This window comes from Callorhinchus milii, unplaced genomic scaffold, assembly GCF_018977255.1.
Source record: "Callorhinchus milii isolate IMCB2004 unplaced genomic scaffold, IMCB_Cmil_1.0 Scaffold12, whole genome shotgun sequence".
Lineage (NCBI taxonomy): Eukaryota > Metazoa > Chordata > Chondrichthyes > Chimaeriformes > Callorhinchidae > Callorhinchus > Callorhinchus milii.
In genome coordinates this window covers 4,759,874-4,776,906 of record NW_024704753.1, presented here as the reverse complement: position 1 = coordinate 4,776,906, position 17,033 = coordinate 4,759,874, and the positions used below count along the sequence as shown (strand labels likewise).

The following is a 17,033-nucleotide window of genomic DNA, read 5'->3' as shown; positions in this document are numbered from 1 at the left end:
AGATTGGATATGCATTAGATGTAAATCTCATATATAACCACAAATTAAGGACCCCCATCACACAGCACACCACAATACCAGCACCCTGGAAATGAGAGCAAGTTTCAATATGTTCAATGCAGGACAGAGCCTAAAGTCCTACCACCCTTGCACACACAATATTTTGTTTGAAATCGTTAAATTATCAATTGAACCTTGAAAAGGAAATGGCTCGCACTGTGTTGATAATGGATTTTATCGCCGAAGAGCTGTGCGCAAATTCAAATTGATTCGAATCGAATCTGCTTCTGCATAATGACCAACTGTTCACAAATCCACAGGATGTGCCTGAATGACAGCGAACATGCATGTCAGCCTCGAGCCTTACCACATTAGTGATGTAGGAAGTTTTAAGAATAGAAAAGTGCCATTTGACCCAACAATCCCACACATTTCGGTGGAGCTCAACAAGGGGCTGGCTGGCTCCCCAAAACAGCTGGGGATTTTCAGTTAAAACGGGGGTGCCAATTCAACATAAAACCACCTTGAATTTATAAACTTTGTCGGGGTTTAAACAGGAGGATGCGATGCAGGTGGTGATTGACTATTGTGGCTGTCACTCATCAGGGAAGGAGGGAGGGCTCTGGACATTGATTGACTGGTCTGATTCTTGTCATATCTTCCCCCATTTCTTTTTATCTCCTCGTTCTCCAGAAATCAATCCAGGGGTCTGAAATTCCACCTTGTCTTAGACCATAGCACCAATTTTTTTCATGTAAATTTAGAAAAAAACATCCATTACCGTGTTATTTCTCTACCAGGAACTTGAAATGCAAGCCCGTGCTCATGGACTTCAGTTGGTCAGCTCCTCTGGCCTCTGCTCACCAGATCTCAGTGGCCGATCCATTAAACAAGAACCAGGGATGGATGAGCGCACCAGAGATTGCTTACAGCCGCACTGCGATCTGTCCCACACCACCACCTTGGATCTAACCGATGGAACTCTGAGCTTCAATGATAACCTTGGACATGCCATGGATCCGAACACCATCTACAATGCCCCCACGAAAATGGGATCCAAACTCGAAGATATCCTGATGGACGATACTCTTTCCCCCGATCCCCTGCTATCATCTGTGTCGCCTGGAGCTTCCAAGACGAGCAGTCGGAGAAGTAGCATGAGCATGGAAGACAGCGAAAACGGCTGTTAGCAAGAACATTTTTTTTTACTAATCTCCATCTGGTACTTAACTCGTCCTTAGAGTTCTCTTTATTTTTCTGATTCAGTTTTAAAAAAAAACACACACAATTCTCCAGAGTTGTATTGCTAAGGTTCGCTTAATCAGTTTGATAAAGAGCTGGTAACAGTGGGAGTGAAGAGAGACAGGGAGGTATGTTACACTGAAACCTAACAGGAATCATAGAAGACTGAACAGAGCTTTGGGGGGAATGTAGATCATTGATATCACTCTAGATGCGCATTTAAAAGCCTTAAAGGTAAATGAAGGAAAATAAATCAGTGTATCTTTTAATTTGTATCTTTTCTATTCTCAGTTTCAAACTTTTACTGAAATGATACTTTAATTCAGTTTCACAGTCTGTTTTGATTTTGCATGACCATGATTTTTTTCATGCTAGTTGAAGATTTTTATTTTATTTTTGATTATATAATACGAATGTGCATATGGCACTCTGCAAATAGGGTATTCAGTATGGACGATAAATATTTCTTCAGTACTTTATTTTTTAGCGGAAGGCTTGTTGCAATGGCCACAGGCGCTTAAGGAAGTCAGAGCGAGATATTTTTAGTGAAATGTCTGCATATTTTGTATATCTAAACACAATCCTATTTAGACGTTTTTAAATTAACTTTGCAAATAAGAGAGCATTACTTGTTCGAAAAGCAACATGATTGTAGTTCGGTGTATCTAAGGTGATGCTTAAAGTAGTTAACATGATGTGCTATTTATTTTATTTTTTAAAAGGTAAGAGTGTAACTATTAACAGAAAAACGTGCAGTCGTAGTAGGACCGCTATCCTTCTCCTTATCCAATGATACCCTTTCTGGTGGTAGTTGTACATAGGTGTTGGGAGTCCCAACACTGCAGCCAATGTTAAAAGTGAAAAACTGCTTTCTGCTTATGAAATTGTTACTTGATAATGTACAATGCTCTTAATAAGGTTATTCAGATAATCTTCGTGATTGTGTCTGTTGATGATAACGTCAGTTCAGGGGCGAATATTAGCTGATTTGTTTGTTGCGAGGGAAGCAGAGGGAATGCGATGCACATTTTTCTGCAGGAGCCACAAAGACCTTGTAACTAAACGGGTGAATCAAGGCACGAGAGGGCCTAGGAGATCTTGCACATAGGTGAAATAAATTGTACCTCCTACTGTGATTCCTTTACATCCCACTCATGACCCGCATTAATAGTGCACAATACAGTATTAATGGTGCAAATGTTTGGTGGAAAATTTGTGTGGGATTTTATATGGTAACATACCCCTCCTCACCACCGCTTCAACAAATCAGATAATAAATGTCCAGCGTTTTTGTCCAGGCAAATCAATCAAACGATTGCAACAATGTTGACTCTATTTAACTCCCAACAGGTGTTGTGAGAGTAGAGATATGATGCTACATCATCTACTTTGATGATGTAGATCTATGCAATTTCAGTAGATGTATTTGCATTGAACTGTGCCTAGGTAATTATTTTACACTCATACCATTAAGTTGTGTGAAAAGTGTGATGAAGAGAGAGAATTTTTTAATAGATAATTTATGACGTACTGTAAGTGGCAGCGGAACATAATGAATTCAGAATGAAGTGCCTTAAAATCTATTGATAGGTCTTTTGATTATGCACTGACTGAAGGGTGTAATACAGGATCGGTTGGCCTGTGTACGAGTACTTGTGAGTTCACTTGCTGCCTGAATTCAGAATGTGAGCTTCCAGTTTCTTCAATGATGTGATTCAAAGTTTTATTGACATGGTGCCACCCTTCTGTGTAACTAACCTCAAAAGACTGCTTTTAAGTTTAATCTGAAGGGAAATGACTGCTAAGCCTAGTTCTGCCAAAATCCTGGGACAGGAGACAACGTATGCAATACAGTAGATTCTAATGTTAAGTTGAAAAGCAATAATTCTTTTTGAACCTTTTCAAGGCATCAAGTTGGGGGAGGTGGGTGGGTGGGTGAGTTGAGGGGGGGGCGTGGGGGGAGGGAAGTATAATAACAAAAGCTAAGCACAACAGCCATGCACTTGCGAGGGTGCGATTGGCAACAAAAGATGCACTTGCTAGATGGGAGACTGCTGCCGTAGCTGCTAATAGAATAGAGATTCTGTGCTCCTTGCCAAGGTGACTTAAAATACTGCCTCTTAAAGAGCTAATTGGTACTGTAATGTGATATTGAGTTGCTGTCCTTTGCAGCATAATTTTGTGTGTGGTCCACTGAAATGTCAATCACTGATCATATTTACAGTTCTGCTATGATCCCGATCTCAGTATAAATATGCATGATTATCAGCTGTGAGATATTACTTCTAGGCCACAGGGGAACCTGACCATGTTCACTCACTGTTGTACTGGTCAGATTCATGGCTGTTGAACCAATCTTTTCTTCAAATCATTTCTCTTTTGCGAGCTAGTCTTTGTGTCGTGACATTGGCCACGTGGGAACCTGGCCTAATATTCCACTGACTGGAACTACACACTGGATAAATTGATATGTAGTAACGTAATTAGGTTGAGTGACACCCACCAGACTCCATCCCCCATCACTGCTGCGTCATTGATTTGCCTTTATGGAGAGAGAGCGATTGCATAACAAGATTTCAGACATTGAAATAAATTGGCTCAGACTTTTCCAAAAACGTTGGGGAAATTTCCAAAATATTTTTTGTGGGGTAAATAGAGCACTCGCCGCGTGGACTAATTCAGTTGGGAAACTGTTCAACTCATGACTCTGCATACAAAACCAAATGCACAGCATTGGTGCTGTTGGATTATGAAGTTGTGGTTCCCATATCTCCATTTATTTCCCTCCATGACTTCAGAAGCTAGAAACACAGTCTGAATGAAAATCCTTGTACACTGATTACAGTGTATGTATTTATTGTTTGGAGTTTCTCTGTGTCTGTTGTAGTTTCTGTCTGGAATTAACTCTACAATAGATTCCATCCCCCACTACCCATAAAACAAATCACTGAGGGTAAAAAGCACAGCAAAAGAGACAGCTTCAGTCACGGTATAAGAAGTAATGTTTGACAGGCTTCCTTATAGCTTTAGCACCTCTATATCGATTCCAGGTTTAGAGACAATTCTCCGAGGTTCTCCTGTTACAGAAATTCTAAGCACCACATTGTGACAACATATTAATGAACCTGAAGCTTCTGATTGTTACTTTTGTAAATATATTTGTAAGTACACGTGATGGAATAGTACATGTGGTTAGTTTTTTTTGTTTCAAAATTTTTACTTTTGCCAAAAATTTTACATTCTTATTGTATAGGATCGGTTAATAACATTTAGCTACCAACACGTTTAAATAAAGGGCATCAAAAAAAAAAGTTAATTTTCTTGTGTGTTATTTTGGGCGTCATTCGGCATTGAACTCATTTTATTCTACTGCATCAAGGATTTCCATCAGTTGGCCAGACTTTTTTTTTGAGCCTTCAGTTTCTCTGCCCCCACCCTTTTGGAACTCCATCCCACAGTCCCTTTGAATCACTCCCACCCCCTTTGCCTCCTTCAAAGCGCGTCTCAAAACCCTTCTCTTTGACTGCGCATTCGGCCACCCTCCTATCCATACCCTCCCAGCCCTCCACCCCAGCTTGTTACCAACCCCCAGCTTGGGTCCAAATCTCTGACTGTCCAACGCCTTGGGTCGTCCTCCCGATGTGAAAGGCGCTTTACAAATGTAATTTGCTGTTGTTGTTACATGCAGCCTACTAAGTAATACAAGCTTGAACCCAGCTGTAACGATTTGAACTCTCTTTCCATTTAACTTGAGACATTCAGTATAAACGCGGCTAAAATATTCCTTCGTTTTGCAAAAACGTGGCCAAGACATTAAATAGAGTATTGATTCTGGGCAATTAGAAAGTCCTTTACTTGTATGTAAAACACTGATGTCTATTAAAGTTGTTTGGGGATATAAAAAGGGGTAATTTTAGCATGGATAGCGTGGAGTCCTGTAGCTCAGTGGTTAGAGCACTCGCTTTGCAAGTGAGAGACCTGAGTTCAATTCCAGGCAGAGGTCGAAACCTTGGGCAAGTTTCCTTACTCCACACGCCTAATAATAATCCCTCCAAAAAACAAAAACAATAATAAATTGGTCATTTTCAATCTACGACTGTTTGTGGGACATTGCTGTGCGCAATTGGCTGCCGCGTTCGCCCACAAATATACAGTCAATTCACTTTACAGTCTATTCTGTGAAGCGCTTTGGGACGTCCTCCCGACGTGAAAAGCGCTATATCAAATGCAAGGATTATTATTATTATGGATTCAATCTGCAAAGTGATCTTTATTTTTGAGAGCATTTGCCTTGCAAGCGAGAAGACCTGGTTTCAATTCCCGGCAGGGCATGGAGTAAGTTTCCTTACTCCACACGCCTCTGTTTACTCAGCAGTAAGTAGGAACCCGGTTGTTAGTCGATCGTCGGATCGCTTTCCCGGGGGTAATAATTCAATATTAGCTACTCAGTATTGTACACGTTCCCAGTATTGTACACATTACATCGGTTTGCGACAAGTCAGTGTTCAGCTGGTGTTCAAACTCAGCCATCGCTTCGAAGTCTGCATTCTGGTGAACAGACCTGTGAGTAGAGGGAACACAAGAACTAGCTACTGGCTTGAGATTTATTCCCCTTTGCTTTGGATCGTTCCTGGGCAAATACCTGCGGCTACATGTGACTCTCAAAATCAGCTTATTCTACAATTGTGAGGAAAAGATTTACCATTGTTGCACACTGCTGTTAAACAGGGTGACCAAAAGTCTTATTTTTCAGCTACCCTATTATCTAAAAAAAATTTCTTTAAGACTTATTAGACACTGCAATGGTATCACGACTTTTTGTCCACACTGTATAAAGAGCCCTGTGAACACACACGGACTTGCTGCTCACCGGACACTGTGGGCCGACCGACAGGGAGACCATGGCTCAGACAATGCAGGTCAACTGTAGGTGAGAGAACATCGCACTCAGTGTGAGTATCCCGACTTGCCAGAGGTACCAGGTAAATGCCATGATCAGCCTGATTCACAAGCTACAGTCTCACCTCTCAGAGTGACCTCAACAACCATTGAAGCCGGGTTAATCTGTACCCGTGACTATTGGTGCCTTCACTTTCTGTGTGTGTCACAGGGCTATTTCAGACATTGGCAGCGAAATGTTGGACATTAACCAGACCTCCATCCCTAATCCAGCAGACCGAGGTTTCTATTTGTAGCAATAAATCAATGCACATTGTTTCCTATGGTAGTTTCTGAGTGGGATGGCCAGGGAGCAATCTGCTACAATCTGCTACATAATTCATTTAAAGCTCTTTCAGAAACTCGGGAGTCCAGTGTTAAGTTCAGGATTGCAAGGTGGTCAAGTCCTCAAGAGTTATAGCCACTGAGGTTATTGAAAGGCTTGCGATTTAAGAAATAAGCACAGGTGGACTGGTGGGTAAGTGAAGCTTTACTTTACGAACTTCATGCTTTGTTGGTTCACTTTTCACCCTGAAAAAGTGAGGGAGCTTTCAACTGTTTCCCCCTGCTCTCTTGAACACTACCCACAAATATCCCTGTCAGAAGAACTGACTGGCCAACCATACTCAGATAAAATTGATCATTCACTTCACTTCATGGCTATCTGTGTGACGTTGCTATTCACAAATTAGCTGCTGCATTCACCTTCAAAACACACAGTTGCTAGACTTTACAGTAAAGCCTATGAAGTGCTTTGAGAATTCGCGATAAGGCGCTGTATCAAATGCGTTCGCTATGTTCTATAATTATTTGACATTTTGACCCGAAGGTACACAGTCGAAGAGAATCTTGAGGCAGGATTTGAAAGTACAGGGAGAAGGGAAGAGGCGTAGGAAACATGGACGTTTTGGCTCTGTCTTAGCAATCAAGGGGGAAATCAGACGTTAAACTGTTTCAAGCTGGGATGATGATGATGCAAAGTGATTCAGATTGAACCAAACTCACTGATATATAACTATAGCTTGATGTTTTCAGTTCATGCGGCATATTATTTGCAGTTCAATAGTTATTGAGCGCCCTCTGGTGACCAAAAGATCAAAATGTCCTCTCAAACCTTTGCTGAAACAGAAGGTAGGTTTCTGGAGGAAGAATTTGAACTAAGTTTGCGATCTCTTTTGACTTCTGTGTTGGCTGCAGTTGCCATTTCCTGCTGTATGTTTTTTTGGGGTGTGTCTGTTGCAAAACACAGAAAGAGAGAGAAAGTGAGTGTGAAAAAGAGAGAGAGAGAGAGAGAGTGAGTGTGTAAGTCAGAGAAAAAGAGAGAAGAGAGTGAGTGAGTGTGTAAGTCAGAGAAAAAGAGAGAAGAGAGTGAGTGTGGAATTGGAGAGATCTGAAACAAAGAGCAGGAGAGAAGAGGGTGAGGACCATTGTGACTACATGTGTGGCCCTAATGAGGCTATGGTAGTATCGGGTTTCTGTTGCTCTTCCCCGGTGATGATAGCTGGAGGCCAGGTCTTTGTGTTGCCCTGTATCCAGCAGATTGAGAGGATCTCTCTCTCTACCCTCACCCTCAACGTGAAGAGCGAGAAGATCTATACACGACATGGGGTCCCCATTTCAGTCACAGGGATCGCACAGGTGAAGAATCAGGGCCAGAATAAGGAGATGTTGGCGGCCGCCTGTCAAATGTTTCTGGGGAAGACAGAGAGGGAAATTGCACAAATCACCCTGGAGACACTGGAGGGTCATCAGAGAGCCATCATGGCTCACATGACCGTGGAAGAAATCTATGAGGACAGGAAGAAGTTCTCGGAGCAGGTGTTTAAAGTGGCCTCATCGGATCTGGTGAACATGGGATTTGGGGTCGTCAGCTACACTCTGAAGGAAATTCACGATGACCAGGGATACCGCCACTCTCTGGGAAAAGCTCGCACAGCCCAGGTCCAGGAAGACGCTCGGATTGGAGAGGCCGAGGCCAAGTGAGACACTGGCATCAAGGAAGCCAAGGCCACTCAGCAGAAGGCATCAGTGCAGTATGTGAACAAGATCAAGGTGGCCAAGGCTCAGAGGGATTATGAGCTGAAGAAAGCCGTGTACGACATGGAGGTCAACACCACGAAAGCTGAGGCCAACCTGGACTAAGCAGCGTATTGAGGAGGAGAAGATGCAGGTGCAGGTGGTGGAGAGGACTCAGAAGATCCAGCTCCAGAGCAGAAGATCATTCGCAGGGAGAAGGAGCTCGAGGCTTGGGTCAAAAAACCAGCTGAAGCCGAACGCTACCTTCTAGAGAAGCTCGCTGAGGCTGAGAGGCTGAAGTTGATCATGGAGGCTGAGGCTGAGGCAGAGACTATTAAGGTGAAGGGTGAAGATGAAGCCTTTGCCATCAAGGCCAAGGCCCTGGGGGAGGCCGAGTAGATGACCAAGAAAACCGAAGCCTTCTGGGAGTACAAGGATGCTGCACTGGTGGACATGCTGCTCGAGAAGCTGCCGTTGGTGGTGGTGGAGATCAGTAAGCCCTTCACCCAGGTGAAGAAGGTGACCACGATCAGCAGTGGGGGGGAGGTGGGTGCGGCCAAATTGATCAGCGAGGTCCTGGAGATCATGAACCGGCTGCCGGACACCGTGGAGAAGCTGACCGGGGTCAACATTATCCCGCATTCCCACAAGCCGGGCAGGATGCCCTCAGCCGCTCCTGGGAATCTCTGGAGCCTCCGGACGGATGCGTTGAGTTTTCTGCGGGGAAACCAGGGGACTTGGGGCTCAAAACCCATTTTTTTCCTTGTGTTTATCAGACAAACGTGTCACCGCCCAGTCTGCATGTGGCTCATCATCACAGGCCCGAGATTACTGAGGAGACTCCCTCGCTCTCTCTCTCTCCATCTCTCTCTCACTCTCTCCATTTATCTTTTAGGTTTGAACTTATCATTTAGTTGAGTTGCTCCAAGTTATATATGGATATATATATATATGTGTGGAGTTCTGTAGCTCAGTAGTTAGAGCACTCGCTTTGCAAGTGAGAGACCTGGGTTCAATTTCAGGCAGAGGGCGAAACCTTGGGCAAGTTTCCTTTCTCCACACAAAGCCTAATAATAATCCCTCCAAAACAAAAACAATAATAAATTGGTCATTTTCATTCCACGACTGTTTGTGGGACATTGCTGTGCGCAAATTGGCTGCCACGTTTCGCCCACAAATATACAGTCAATTCACTTTACAGTATATTCTGTGAAGCGCTTTGAGACATTGAGAAGACGTGAAAAGCGCTATATCAAATGCAAGGATTATTATTATTATTTTATTTATATTGCTTTGTTTCTTTTGTTTGTGGCTCATCTGCTAAATTAAAAGCTGAATAGATAAAATGGGCAGAGGACCTGGTCTCTGACCTGCATCTAATTGTGAGATTTATTTTGTTATGTATGTCAGGTGCAATTTGAGCAACAACAACTTGCATTTATATAGCATCCCACACAAAGTGTAGCGTCCCAGAGCGCTTGAGCTAGATCCCATGACAGAACCAACTCTATGCTGCAGTGTTGTGGAGTAGCAGAGCTTGGGTTCGTAATGGCATTTCCCCACAGTTGGGTGAGCGGTTCATGTTCTGTTCAAAGTTCCCCAGGCCATTGAGCAAACAGCGTGTGAGGTTCAATTAGAATATGGGAGAGTAACTGCAGTGAGATTTGCATCTTAAAATAAAGCTCATGTGTCGGACTGAATCGAGGGACAAATACTGGCAGAATGTGGTCTGGTAATTGCTGTTCAGGTGTTAAAGTTTCCAGAACCCTATTTGAAAAGAGAAGGGAGATTATCCTGGTTCCTGGCCAACAACCCTCCAACTTGCATTTGTATAGCACCCCTCACACAGGGCAGTGTCCCAGATAATGTTTGATCGCTCACTTCATTGCTGTTTGTGGGCCCTTGCTGTATGCAAAATTGGCTGCTGCATTTGCCTACAAACACAAAAGTCGCTACACTTTGATAGTCATTACTTGTGATGCGTTTTCAGAGGTTTTGTGGCACTGTATCAAGAGCAAGGATTATTCTTGTTGTTATAATTGGAACATGGGATATCGGAGAAGTGAACCAATTGATGGAACCAGGGACTTAAGTGAGGATTTCGAGAGCTTGAAAAGAAATGTGTACTAAATTTCAATGAATTGTTGTTATAAACGACCTGGCATAGCTCTCTGATGCAAAGAAGCAATTACTGGATAGAAAAATCGCAATGCCTACCTATATTATCAGCATGTATTTATTCAGCTGGAGAAGTCAGGCAGTAAAACACAATAATTAGCGCGGGTTTGCACTCGCTCTGCTGTAAAAACTTTGCAATTGCTGTAACTCTGCAGGTTAATGTGCACTGTGCTGTAAACCCTCTCTACAGTGTGCTTAAAGCGCTCTGTGTGTTTAAAGCATGTTTCCCTGTCTGAATGGCGCTATGTAAATACAAATTGTTGCTGCAACTTTGTACAATTACGTGCATTGTGCTCTCTTGAAAGACTATTTGCAATTACTTCAGCAGTGTACAAGAGACTGCAGTGCAGTCTCTAAATTACATTGCAATGGCAGTAACAGATGGGGACCTTTTAGGACACTTGCATCGAATCATCGCTGAGAATTCTAGTCGGCTGCAATGTCAAAAAATACTGTTTAAAAGTGATCTGCCGGATTATTCGAGTTACTAAAGAGCCTGTCACACTCTCCTATCCTTGGACGAGTCCCAGATACAACGCTAGAATTACAACCGAATCATTCCGTAACCGTCAAGGCGTTGAACCCGTCGTTCAACGAAATTGCCGCATTAACCGCAGCATGAGCTCAGTGGGAACGCGAGAGGAGAAGAGGAGTAATGGGAATTGCGAGGAAGCAGGTTCATATCAAATCAATTAGTTCTGGTACATAAAACAAAGCATTAACAATGATGTGAGGCAAAAAAGAATTATGGGGCCATCCATAATTTTCATCCTTTTTTTTCACAAGAGTACAATGTGCACTCTTTTTCTTTGTTCCCTCCCAAACGTGTGTTGTAAAAATGATGAAAATTTATCGTGCATTTTTATATTATATAAAGTGCATACGGAGCATTAACCCCTCTTTCTCTCTTCCCCCCACCTCAGACTCTGCAGCGACAGTTATGGATAATCACTATTGCTGAAGAGGAATTCTGTAGCTGATCGCTCGTGATTTTGAAGAATTGCACTTGGATTTATTTTTAGAAAGTTTTCAGAAAAACTGTTTAGAGTGGGATTGTGATTGAATGCCAGCTTCCAATAACAATAACATCAATTTATTTTTGTACAGTGCCTTTTACTTCAGGAGGATGTCTCCAATCACTTCACAGCAGCTTAACAGTAACCCAAACATTCATAAAAACATAAGAAATGCTAGACGCAAAACAGACCCCAAGGACCATCTAGTTCGAGGTCACATGCACATATGTCCCAAAATACCTATGTACTATATCCCATAATGTTATTTCCTATTCCTACCTGTAGAAAACATTGACTACCACAATTAAACTGACCCTCACCCTGAACAGGTGAAAGTCTGCAACACCAGAAGTAATATTTTGCCTTGTTTCATTTTCAACATATTATGGAATTATTACAAGGATTGTGGGTGTCGAACTGATATCTAATAATAATCCTTACCTTTGACATAGCACCTTATCACATCATTGAGATGTCTCAAAGCAGGATATACGGCAATGTGACTGTGTGTATTATGTGGGTGAATATATTGTAGCAGACCTGACTAGGATTAACCTTTAATAGGAATACCAGACAAAATGAAGCTTTTGTAACAAACTAGTTTATAAATTTGGCTTTGTAACAGATCCGAGATTGTCACTATTTTTCGGATTTCGCATTCTCTCTATCTCCCTCGCACTGCTTGTCTCCATCCATACCTCACAACCAACACAGCCAAAAACCTCATCCACGCCTTCGTCCCTTCCCAGCTGGACTATTCCAATGTCCTCCTCGCTGGTCTCCCCAGCTCCACCACACACAGAATTCAATCAATTCAAAACTCCGCCGCCCAGATGCTCACCCGCACAAAACTCCGTACCCTTATCACACCAGCCCTTGCCAGGCTCCACTGGCTCCCACTTTACTGAACGGATTGATTTCAAGATCCTCTCATTGGTTTTCAAATCCCTTCACACCCTCGCACCTCCCTACCTATGTGATCTGCTTATCCACCAGCCCCCCACCCCCACTCTACCACCCACTGCTTCCACTCAGCTTGCTCCTGTCTCCCATTTGTCTCTCGTCCATTCCTCTATACCATCGGTGGCTGTGTCTTCATCCACTACATCCAAAGCTTTGGAACTCTCTCCCTCAATCCCTCTGCCTTGCCCCCTCCCTCCCAACTTTCAAATCCCACCTAAAGACCTTCCTTGTTGATCGTGTTTACAGTCACCTCCCCACTCCCTCTCCCCCTGACTTGGGGTCAGACTCCGCCACAGTGAAGCACTCCGGGACGCTACCCCATATGAAGGACGCTATATAAACACAAGTTGTTGTTGTATCTCAGATGTAATTTTTCCTTGGCAGCAATATTAAGAGGCTATTTCTCAGCTCTTGTGGAAACAATTGTTCACAAACTTTAAACACAGTTTAATGAGATTTGACAATTTAACCTTCCTCAATAAAGTTATTGGACGGTTGTCATTGTTTTTCCCCGGATACAGACTCGGGTAGGAACAAGTTAAGACACCCGCAGAATTGCTCATGGACTTTAACAAAGTTTCCTGGTTTAATGTATTGCGTTTACAAATCTGAAGAGAAAGCAAGTGCATCTTCTTCACGTATTAATGGTATTATTTAACCAGCAAGGAGAGAAAAAAATGTCTGAAGAACCTGCAGGAAAAGGCTGTACACAGAGAGGCATCTCTTTGTGTGCTACAGTGCTTGGGAACGTGTGATTTATCGTCTGTTGTGGATTTTTTGCTAACTTAGTTGTGAAGTGAATGGTTTGGAAAGATTGTTAAATTCAATTAATTGTTAAATTAAATTCCTTATTTTGTGTTGTTATGAAATAACAGGTTATGTTAAACATTGATACGATTCCTATCTTTTATGCTTTGTTGACAGCGCTGTTTTGAGCTCCAAGTTGTATACTTTTCAGTTTCTATTTACGGAATGGAAAATTGTCACTGGTCCAAATATCCCAGCAAACACCTCGATCACATCAACACATTCTCTTACACAGCATTTTAACAGCTGTGGTTGTGAAATGAGTTTGCGTGTGTGGGGTGTGGGGCGAAGGAGGAGATTGACTAACCTTATATTTGAAGGTGAATTGAAGATTACAGCAGAGGCCAACTATACTCATACCCAAAATTAGGCTCCTGAGCTACAACAGGAACAACAACATCAACAGCTGTTTCATCTCACAGTAATAATGTAGCATGAAATCTCATCCCACATTATTATTATTAATAATAATAATCCTTGCATTTTATATAGTGATCTTCACATCTAGAGGATGTTTCCAAGTGCTTGACAGGATTTACTGTAACGTGCATTCTGTAAGCAAACACGGCAGCCAATTTGCACACAGCAATGTCCCATACACAGCTTTGAAGCACACAACCAATTTCATTTGAGGAATTGTTAGCCAGGACAGGGGGAGAAACTCCTTTCTCTTTTCGAATAGCCACACGGGATCATTAACATCTGACTGAACAGACTGACGGGACCTTGGCCTAAAATCTCATCCAACGGACAGCTCCTCCGATAATGTTGCTCTCAACAACAGCTGGCATTTATATAGCCTACTTCACGCGAGGAGTGCACTCCCCGGTGCTAGGGAATGAGTCTGGACTGTGAGTTCAGAGTCCTCTCTTGGATGCTTGAACCCCACAACCTTCTGACTCAGATGCGAAAGTGCTACACACTGACATCCAAACTGTTCTCATATGCAATAGAATTGTGAGAATTTCAATGTGAAATTTTATAAGATCATTCGCCCTGAAGCAAAAAAGAGGTGAATATATTGTGTGCATGCATGTGTGTACGACATACATCACCCAGCAACTGATTATCAACTGCCTTATAAATAAGAATTCAGATTATCCAATCAGGTAATCAATTATCCAGATTAGCCAATTTTCCAATTAATTCTCCACTTTGATGGTATTAAATTACTGTAGCATCAAACCGTTTCTAATTGAACTTTCAGTACATTGCTTCATTGAAATTTTGACGCAGATATCTTTTATTGTTAACGAGCTGTGAGAATTTAATTTAAACCAAAAGAAGCGTCTGTTTTGATGTATCATCAAATCGATGCACAATGTAATTATTTTTAAGTGACTTTTCAGTCTGGTGCAATCTCCTGAAAGCTTAATGACAATTTGACTTACATGAGCCTGAGCTCACTCCAATGACAAAACATCAAATGTTGTCTTAACACATAGATTTACTGTAGTTGAGAATCTCTTTACCTTTCTTCTCCCCATGCCCTATCTTTCTCCTGTGTCTTTCCTTTACCTGGTCCTCCAAGCCTTTGTTAATCTCTTCACTGAATGTTATGGTGCAGAATATCTCCAGAGATGCTGTTTCTCGAGCAATTTTCCTTCAGTTCCCCAGAGAAGGTGGAAGCGAGTTGGTCCCTTCAGTCTCTCAGTCTCTGGCTCAAGACACGTCCAGAAATGTTGTGTGAATAAATCCTCGTCTACATTTCCTTTCTTTTAGCACCAACTGACATTCCTGTAAAGACATCTCAGAGGAGACCTTATAGAGGTACACAGGATTTTAAGATCTTCCTCTTCAACAGTGCCTATGATCACCTCCCCATCGCCGAGCAGTGGGGGAGGTGACTGTAGGCACTGTCAAAGAGGAAGGTCTTCAGGCGAGATCTGAAGATGGGGAAGGAAGGGGCAAGGCGGAGGAATAGAGAAAAAGTGTTCCAGAGTTTCAGGACTTCGAGGCTGAAAGCGCAGCCTAAACCTCCATGATAAAGTTTGAATGTCTGATCTTGGCTTACAGTGAAAGTTAACGATTGAATAGGTAGAGTTTGGAATAACATTAATAAATAGTGGAATCTCTCTCAGTGTCCTGACCGAAAATCCTCCAGATAAAAAAAGAAAGGTTATTCACTTTGTTGCTGTTTGTGGGATGTTTCTGTGTTCAAATTGACCGCCATTTGCTTACAAAATAAACGGTCAATACACTTCAGAGTAAATACTTTGAAGCCCTTTGAGACGTCCTCCTGATGCGATAGACCTATATCAAATTCAAAGATTATTATTATTAATACATTAAGAATGTAGAAAGAAGAAAAGCTTCATCAGTCCATCCAGCACAGGTATTGTACAGACGCTGCTTCAGGATTTGAATTGGCTTTCATCAGAACCTTTGTTCTGTCTCAAACTTACTCCCTCCACAACCCACTGACTCCTGAATTGATCCAAGTCCCCTTTTGAATGCTTCACTTTGACTGGAATACATTGCAGACAGTGAATTCCATAAGTGAATGACTTTAAACAGGATTAATTCAACCCGTAATCACTTCCTCTGGCTGTGCAAAGAAAACCCCCTCTGCATTCATTTTATTAATTCTCTCTTTTAATCCTGGGTTACGGGATGGCATTTTGCATAGCAATGCATCTGAATACATTTAAGCTTGTGAAAAATAGTAAGAGAAATGTATATACCTTCCTATTTGCGAGCTGCGATGCTATTTGCAGATGGATGGCGAGAAGCAGATTTGATCTATTTCTTACGTATTTCCATTTTCACATTATGTAAAATGTGTGTCGTTAAAAACCACAAAAAGTTTCGAATCTTATTCTCCACCAGTTTTCAAATATCCAGAAACCAGCATTTTTTTTTGAATGCACTGTTATCTTTATGCTTGCATGTTATTTTTTTTGCAATGTTAAACAGCTTGCTGAATTGAATTTGACAGAGAGAATTATCCCTATGTGAAGCTTGGCCTATTTAGATGCTGCCATACCCACAAGTGACCTTTCGTAACCTGATATTTTTGTGCACTCTGCATAGTGATATGGCTCATTAAATCTGAATGTTAATGAAAGAAGAGCCATTTTGGCTGCAGTCCTTCAATTTTTATATAGTTAAATATACTCTTCTTCTGCAAAAGAAATCGGATTGGGAAAGAGTAGTCTAGTTACTGAGATAAAGAATGTTTGTTAGCCTTCGAGACGCATGTTAAATTTGATACGTTAAGTCTTGCTTGAGTGTCAAGGGAAGAGTTGTGTTATCTATATACAAAGACACGTTAGCATTAGTTTGGATAATCTACAGAGCAACAAATGACAGGAGAGAGAATTCTGCATGGGTCTGGGAGCCTGTTACTTAAATATATATCGTTGCCCATAGGAGAGATGCTATATGGTTAAATGTGTAGCCACAAACTCAGGAGCTCTGAATCAGGCCAAGGAGAGGAACAGTGAATAGACGAGTTTAGATCTAAGGAAGAACGTTGAGTCTGTGGCACGGTCTGCCGAGGGACAATCTTGGTGGCCACAGATTGTCTCAACAAATTCATGAAGGAAGTAGCTATTTGGTGAAAAAATTGATTGAGGAGTATGAGAAAGAGAGAGAAAGAGATACAGATACAGAGGTAATGATTTTTAAGAGTTACTCTGAACTGTAATGGCTGTGCATTTGCAGGCAAACATGGCAGGCAATTTACGCACAGTAATGTCGCACAAACAGCCATGAAGTGAATGAGCAATTTTATTTGGGGGACTGACTGTTAGGAAGGACACTGAGAGAAACTTATTTCTCTTTTTGAAAGGCGCCATGATGTCTTTAATGCAAGCCTGAACAAGCAGATGAGTTTAACATCTCATCTGAAGGATGGCAACCACCTGTAAG

The 17,033-nt window shown here is 42.0% G+C and overlaps 2 protein-coding genes across 10 annotated transcripts in view; both read left to right on the top strand.

The window, feature by feature from the left end:
* LOC103179789 (melanocyte inducing transcription factor) overlaps positions 1–3,127 on the top strand; it is a 113,316-nt gene extending 110,189 nt beyond the window's left edge. For all 9 annotated transcript variants that reach the window (XM_042339736.1, XM_042339731.1, XM_042339735.1 and 6 more), the window contains one exon: positions 801–3,127. In XM_042339736.1, the coding sequence (XP_042195670.1) occupies positions 801–1,190 (390 nt within the window). In that variant the 3' untranslated portion in view covers positions 1,191–3,127. The remainder of the gene's footprint in view (positions 1–800) is intronic.
* Positions 3,128–7,626: 4,499 nt separating this feature from the next.
* On the top strand, positions 7,627–15,268 carry LOC103179805 (flotillin-1). The gene is given in 4 exon segments (XM_042339653.1): positions 7,627–8,315; positions 8,317–8,384; positions 8,387–8,820; positions 15,227–15,268. Coding segments are annotated over 4 exon segments (1,221 nt in total). The 5' UTR covers positions 7,627–7,638.
* The last annotated feature ends 1,765 nt before the right edge of the window (positions 15,269–17,033 follow it).